The following is an 8,066-nucleotide window of genomic DNA, read 5'->3' on the forward strand; positions in this document are numbered from 1 at the left end:
ACCCGAAGCAGAGAGTGCTTCGACTGCATTCACACAGTATCCGGCAACGTGGCTCCTTCCCACAGCGTTGTGCTGAGATGGCCAATTTATTTAGCTTTAGAACATGACTGCTATGAAACAATCCGATTCACAGCTTAGACCTTGTTAACACCGCTCCCTCTTTTCCTTACTCCTCTAGCTTGCTTGACCAGAGGGGTCATTCTTCTTGCAAAGATACACTTTCAACAAACTATGAAATTTGACATGATGGTCATTGGTGTCCAGCTAACATTCAATTCAATTCAATTCAATTCAATTCAATTCAATTTTATTAATATAGCGCCAAATCACAACAACAGTTATCTCACAGCGCTTTTCATAAAAGAGCAGGTCTAGACCGTACTCTATGATGCTATTTACATAAATGGTAAAATGATTGGCATGTTGCACTTTTAACACTTTAAACATAATTCATTTTTAAAACTGTGGCTTATGTAAGTCCATCCATCGTCAACCACTTATCCTGCGTACAGGGTGGCATATGTAAGTGTACCACAGAATATGACTTCATAGAGTGATTATCTTTGTTGCAGTGTGAAGTACCACTTTTACAGAATGTTGGATTACCAACTAGACAAAGTGAAAAACTGAACTAATGTTCCAAATGTGTACTACTAATACACAATATTGACCAAGGCATTAGTACCTCATTTTGTAGATCTTGTAGGAGGTCCATGTGTTAGAATTTAGTTTTAAGACCTTAATTATGTTTTGGTTATATAGACAGCCAAAGTAATACCGTCACGTTGGGGCCTGGCCTCGGTTCCCCACTAGCTTCTGTAACTCAGTGCACCCTCTCTTTCAATAATTCTTTAATGTCTTTCTGAAAAATTATGTTCTCATATGAAAAATTACTTCTCATAATCGCCTTCCACTATAGCAGTTGTTAAGATATGGAAACCTTTGTGATGGAAACCTACAGCACTGCAGTGCGAGTACTCGCACCATTGTTACTTGGTTTTGTCCATATCTGTAAAACTCCTATTAAATGTATTTCAACTTTGTAGTTGTCTCTGCTGTCTAACCTGTACAGCATTCAGTCCTCGCTGTCTTGAAGCTATAACCGATGTGTCTGAGTTAGTTAAATGGAGTGTGAGTTTGACAGTGGATTGGTGCTGTGTTAGCAGTAATTTGGGGGTTGTACCAGACCATCGTGGTAAGGAGAGAGCTGAGCCAGATTTACAGCTTTTGATTTACCAGTCGATCTATGTTCCAACCCTCACCTACTGTATGGTCACGAACTTGGGTAGCGACTGTGAATACAAGTAGCCAAAGGCAGTTTCCTCAGTCAGGTCGCTGTGCTCAGCCTCAAAGAATAGGGTAAGGAGCTCAGACATCCAGAGCGAGCTCAGAATATAGTTTACCATTATTCACTTTTCAATCTCAGTGTCACTTGGAAAATCAGTGTTAGCTAACCCCTTTTCATTCTTTCAAATGTTTGTTTTTACTTTGTGTAGGTATCCACAGGAAGCAAGGAGGACTTGATGACTGACTATTTCACCAGAAGTCCCGCCCCCTCTGCACCAGCTGCCAGAGATCAGGTGACTCCCACCAGCTATGTCATGCCCACTGTGCAGTCATCCAACCAGAGGCCAGGCCAGAACGCCAAGCCCTCCCCTCGCCAGCCTGTAGGCCAATCCCCAGCCTCAGGCCACCATGTCGCCCAGCGAACCAGCCAATCACTGAGCAGGGCTTTCAGTCTGGCCTCAGCTGATTTGCTGCGCTCCAACGGGCCAGACAGTTTCCGTGGAAATGAAGGCCAATCAGATGTGGTTGTTCGTAGACAAGGGGGAGGGGCTAATGGGAGAGAAAGGCCCCTCTCTGCTCGTCTGGCTGGTCCGACCAACCAGCGTGGAGATGGCAGCTTCCTAAACCCGCCTGTTCATCATTCGTCCTCTCTCAATCTGCAAACGGACAGACAGGCAGAGCGAGAGGGTGGGAGGACTCCCGTCACTCGGAATGGCCCATCCTTATCCTCCACCTACCACCACCGTGGAGAGGTCGCCATGGTAAGCCCCGTCAGAGCGGTGCCCACCACCCGACCTGATGAAGCCTCTGAGCATGGGGAGGTGTTAAGGGAGGGGCGGTCAGGTGACTCGTCACACTTAAAGACAGAAGGTGAGAGAACGAGATGTGGCTCTGTGGAACGCCCGAAAAGCACACCGGCTTCCCCTGACCCCAACAACGACCCCCAGACTGTGTGGTATGAGTACGGCTGTGTCTAAACAGCGCAACTAATGGACGTATATGGGTGTGGCTATGTCTAAAGATGGGAACAGAATACTTTTACTACAGTCTGCTGGGACTGAGTACTGGAGCTTTATGGGCTTAATGAGTCCAACCCCTCAGAGACAGTTAATTAGTCTCTGTGCTGTGCTCTTTGTATTGTGGATAAATAACTCGTTCAAGTACAATATCAACTGGAAATCTGGCTTAATCCTGGAACGCAAAGCCACATTTAAAATCATCTGCAAAGTTGTGAATTCAGTTTGTATTTTCTGCAACAAACGTTTGTAGGTGAACAACCAAACCTGATTCTATACGCCACCTGCCAATACAGCTGATGGTAACGTTCTATCAGGAAGTTTTGTAAAGCTAAGGAGCTCCAGTCTTGAGAAAAGAAGATCTCGCGCACTGCTCTTGTTCCAGCTGAGGAGCTGCCAGGTCTCAGCTCCACACAATCCTAATCCTACTGGAGCGGTGGAGTTGGTTTCCTCTCACCATTTTTCATCATAAGCTGAATCTCTGTGAGACGCCTCACTGACGATCTCCTTAAGGATTTAGACTTGAACACTATAGATGATCTCTTAGAATACTGGAATTCATTGACTCTGCCGTTTTATTATCACAAGGGTTACTATAATCCAGCAAGCAGCCTGCGTCCACAACATGGACTCAGGCTTCACCAAAGTGGTTTTGTTATGGGGGCATTTAACGGCTGAATTGTGGACGTTTTGACTAGATGGTGATCCAGATGTGAAAGAGTGCTATTTTTAACACATACAGTTCATAACTGGAAATGGAAGCTGAAGTCTGGGAATCCATAACACTTAAATCCTGCAGGAACAGAGGACAAGTGCTACATGCGTAGTTGGAGATGAGAATACTAAGGACTGGCTTAGTCTACGAGCTGGAACTCTTTGACTGCCCTGCTAATGTTTACCTGGATGCCACCAGCTCTCCACAACGGAGACTAGCCATCACCGAGAGAAATGATTGAACTAAAGTGAAGGTCCCAGAAGCACCAGAGCGACTGAATGTATCAGATTTCTCCTCCTTTTTGTCCTCCTCCTCTCCTCTGTTATCTAAAACAAAGAGTGGGAAAGATGAGAAGGCCGGGAAGGCAATGGAGGGATTCAAGCTAAGAGTTGAAGCAAGTGAAGGAGAAAGGGGTAGAGAGAGAGAATAAATGGATGGATGGAGGGATGGACAGATATAGTGACGGGAGGATGGATAGATAAACAGGACAGAGATGGAAGGGCTCCTCCCAGTGAAATTACAGTCTTTCTCCCTCCATCTTTAGATTCTGTCCCAGCATGCAACACTCTGACACTTTACTGGAAATGTTGCCTGGCCCGAGCCAACACTAGTTTCACGAACACACACACACACACACGTATATATAATGATATATACAGACACAGAGGCATTGTCGTTGTGGGGGTTGGTTGTGGCTTTGCTAACCATTGAGCTGGACTTAATTCACGCACACATCCACACACACTCACACCACTGGGTAAACCACTGTGTTTTGGTAGGGAGTACTGCTGCATGCTAAGTTAGCCAGACATTTGTAAGCGTTGCACAACACACAGAGAGAGAGGAATTCAGGCACAATCCAGATCCACTGTGATCTGGATCGTTAAGTGTTTGCATGTAATCATTTAGCGCTTTGGCAATAGTTTGAAGTTTAATGATAACTCAAAGTACCAAGTGCTGGTAGGTAATTACTATTTGGTAGATGTATATGTAATAAGGACAAATGAATGTTTCGGGTGACTCTCTTACTTTGGTGCACCACATTTACAGTTCACTCTAGCATATGCTGGGTAACATAGTCTATTAACTTCCAGACATCACCTCATTATGTAAATACGATGACATTTTAATGTTGATCTTGTGTATCTCACTTTCACATAGAAGTCATGCTATGATTAATATGGAAAAAACAATTGTATGACCATAATCATCAAACATTCCCGAAAAACTACTATCAGTGCTTAAGTGTAGTAAAATTACTTCACATCATGATAACCTTGGATTCTTAGTGAACAGTGGCCTGTATACTGCAGCTTAGCTTTGACTCTAACATCAAATACACATCAAACACCAGAAACAAAAGCAGGCTGCTTGTTAAAACTTTAAACCTTTTTGTGTTCTCACAATGATGAAGTTCAGATTATGATCCGACACATATGTCTGTAAGACTTTCTGGCCTGCAAGAACTTTGTAGTAAGTTTAACCTGCTGGCTGTCAAATAGGCAGAACACCATCTCCACACTGCTACCAACAAATACCGTGGCCAGACTGAAGCTCACCCGTGAGGAAAAATGTAACAATTTTAGGGCAGGGAGTTTCCTCTTTCTTTAGTGCCCATAAACTAGCCACACACTAGTAGATTTACCAGCTACTGTTAGCATAACTAGACCAGACCAGAACAGAACTGCTAAAGCAGCCCGCAGCGTTGTGCTGTATTCACACTGCCCTTTGAACTTCAACAATCACAGAAATGACAAATAGAAATTGTAAGTTGCTGTGTTGTTAAACCTGCACATCACTCAGACAGGCAGAGTAATATTTTTGTAACCAGCACAGCTCACTGAATTGAATGCTGTCACATTACGACTACACACAGAGGTATTAAACACACTTGTTTATTAAGAGCACTCTAGAAATCACTCCATTATCATCGTCTTTGCACAATGAGAATAAATTCCATTTAATAAACCATTGGTTGAAACTAATACCATTTATTGCCATAAATCAATCCTGCTCATGAATATTCTACATCGTCTACAATAAAACCTGAGATACTCAACTGATTGCTATCATTGGTAGATGACTGTTGGGGGAATTTACAAACATTCGGTGTTTTCTTTGAAGCAGTTTGAACAGAGAGAAGAGGAGGATGATGAGGGGCTTGAAATGAATGAAAATGTCACTCGTAGACAGACGATGATATTGATTGGAAAAAATGAATCTCATGATAATGATGCCGATCAACTGACTGTTTTGCCTGTACTGCTGTTTGTAAATACAAACCTGTGCTTTCTGTATGACCGACAGTAAAGCACTAGAGTGGTGGTGAGGAGGAAGAGGAGGAGGAAGATGTAACACTGGAGTTTTAAAGGACGATCACTAACCTTTCCGCTCAGCTTTTGAACACAAAGCACATGTCAATATGCAAAGCTAAATTATTTTACCCGTCACGTTTGTACATGACCTTAGATTTTATAAAGGGCTGAAATATTAGAAGATTTGGGATACTTTTTCTGTATCTTAAAAATGTTTGTTGATACCAAAACAAAACAAACTCAGATCAATTGTCAACTGTTAAAGCTGTATGATTCCACTGTAAAACTTTAACATTTGTAGATTATTTCAATACTGCTTTAAAAACGATCGTAGTGACATCGTGTTCGCAGATGAAGTGACATGATGTGAAACACTGTAGGCTGATGCTGTCAGTAGTGCGCCAACCTGTCTGTTTATCTGTTGTTGGGTTGGTGTGTGTGTGTGTTGCCTTTGTTGATGTCTGCACTTAAAGCATCTCTGCATTATTAATTCCAAACTGCGTGTGTGTGTGTCTGTCAGTCAATCAGTTTGAGTCTGCTGATATCAAAAGAAAAAAATATTGGATTCCCAGAAACTATCCCCCCCAAACCCCATCACACACCTTTGTGCGTGTGTGTGTCTTATATTATTACCATGTTCTTGGCTTTCTGCTAAGTGTGTGTGTGTGTGTGTGTGTGTGTGTGATGAATCCAAAGGCCACCGAATGGCTGCAGTGTCATCTGAGAGAAGTGAAAGCAGAAGGTGAAGCGGGCCCGACGTCACTGACATTTCCTGCTGTAATTGGAATAACTGCTACTGTGGTTCACTTTATGACTTCACTTGCTGACTGCTCTGCTGTGATGTGACTGCTGTTGAAAGGCTACTAGTGTGATTCAGTAGAAACAGAGTTTGACGTTATTACACCCAAAAGCTTTTTGCTAATAAAGATGCATAAACGTGCTCCTGCTTAATTGTGTCAGCTGGTGTATTAACAGTGTCTTTCTTTTAAGACCGGTATTTTTCGTAGGTGCAAACTGACAACTACAGAGCTCAGATGCTACAGTTGCAGGCCACTAAAGCCATTTTCGCAGAACTGTTGGTGTTAATAATAATTCAGTTGTATTATTTACACCTGTACTTTTCCTGCTAAGTGTCTGCTGTGAAAGGGCGGATTATCTGCAGAAATGAAAAAAAAAGCACGGCATTACTCAATTTTTTTGAATAATACGCATAAATTACGCAATACATGTTCTTTGAGATGGAGTTTCCGTGTTCAAATTTTACTTTAATATTCTCTTTACTGGTACTATCATCTTTGATCATTTTTTTAGAGGTGAAACAGGTGATTAATTGATGAGGTCATTCATCAGTTATTCAGAATTCAGAAAATTCGTCTGCAGCTATTTTGATAACTGATTAAAATGTCTTTAATGTCACTCTGAGCTCCAGGAAATTGTGTTGGACAATTTTTACTAGGCTCTGACATTTTATAGACCATACATTGATGACAAAATTTAGACAAACAACAGTTTGCTGATGCTATCGTGCTGACCTGAATCACTTCTTTTATTTCAGTCTAGTAAAACTGGGCTCCTTTTGTTGCCTCCCCAATATTGCTAAAGATCTGTTTACGTGCAGTGGGTGGGCATGAACCTGTTTTGGCTATTGAAAGGGGGTCACGACAGAAAATGCTTGAGAACCACCTGATATCACTGGAAATTTATATCTAACTATTCAAATAAATGTAATAGTTTTGCCTGATATTTATGAAAAGGAGCAGATTGTGTATTCTGCTTTTTCTTTTTCTTTTTTTTTACAGGAAAATGAAACCATGACCAAAACCTTAACTGAACCTTGACCAAAAATTAACCCTCTTTTAACCCTCTTCCCAACCAAGAAGGTTCAGTTACCAACAGAGGAACCAAATTGTCAAAATGCTCATATGCGTACTTTTAAAATGCACCTGTTCTGTCATCTGCATGTGAGGGTTTGTTGTTTTGAAGTTGTGCAGAACTCAGAAGTAAAATGTGTCACTCCCATGTTTCCCCCGCCGTCCGACCCTCACCTCACCTTGTTCCCATCCACTGAGTGACATCCTGTTCATCACATCTTGGAAATTCAGGTTTCTCATTCTCAGGGCTGAATGTTAACATCTAATATCTGCCAGAGCACCTGAAGGCACCACGAGCATCACAATCTGCATCTCATATGTTGCTCGTTGCTCTTCACTGACCTCACGTCATTGTTTAATGTAGTGAAATATTCCACCGGAGGACAGTGTGACATGCGATGCATGAGTGCACACAGCACATGTGAGAGGTGTGTGTCGGGTAGAGACAAGAAACTGACGTAAGACTCTCTGTGATGGGGAAAGTTGCAATAGGAAACTGATATGTGGTAATCTGAATCATTGGAGCTCCCTCACATTATCTCCTACTCATGAGAGCTGGACTCAGCTATATTGGCCAACTGTGTTTTCCCATAGAAAGAGATTGACTCTGGTATCAAACAGCAAATCTAAACATTCTACAGCAGCAGTTGAATCAATGAAAACAGTTTAAACAAAAAATGTCATGTCTTTGAGTATGTATGTATGTATGTCATGTAAGAGTGATTATAATAGTCTGTGCACCTACACTTGGTGGGTGTTTTATGTGTACTGCACTAATCAATCACTCAATAATTTGAACTTGGAGACAACCCTACAGAGAATTATCACCCAGCCCTGTGGTTCCCCTCAGTCAGCTCTCTGG

At 42.1% G+C, this 8,066-nt stretch overlaps 1 protein-coding gene across 4 annotated transcripts in view; it reads left to right on the forward strand.

The window, feature by feature from the left end:
• The window catches only part of ccdc88c (coiled-coil domain containing 88C), a 46,721-nt gene extending 40,448 nt beyond the window's left edge, over positions 1 to 6,273 (forward strand). For all 4 annotated transcript variants that reach the window (XM_046062084.1, XM_046062083.1, XM_046062086.1 and 1 more), the window contains one exon: positions 1,497 to 6,273. In XM_046062084.1, the coding sequence (XP_045918040.1) occupies positions 1,497 to 2,264 (768 nt within the window). In that variant the 3' untranslated portion in view covers positions 2,265 to 6,273. The remainder of the gene's footprint in view (positions 1 to 1,496) is intronic.
• Positions 6,274 to 8,066: the final 1,793 nt, after the last annotated feature.

Source organism: Micropterus dolomieu, linkage group LG11 (assembly GCF_021292245.1).
Source record: "Micropterus dolomieu isolate WLL.071019.BEF.003 ecotype Adirondacks linkage group LG11, ASM2129224v1, whole genome shotgun sequence".
Taxonomy (NCBI): domain Eukaryota; kingdom Metazoa; phylum Chordata; class Actinopteri; order Centrarchiformes; family Centrarchidae; genus Micropterus; species Micropterus dolomieu.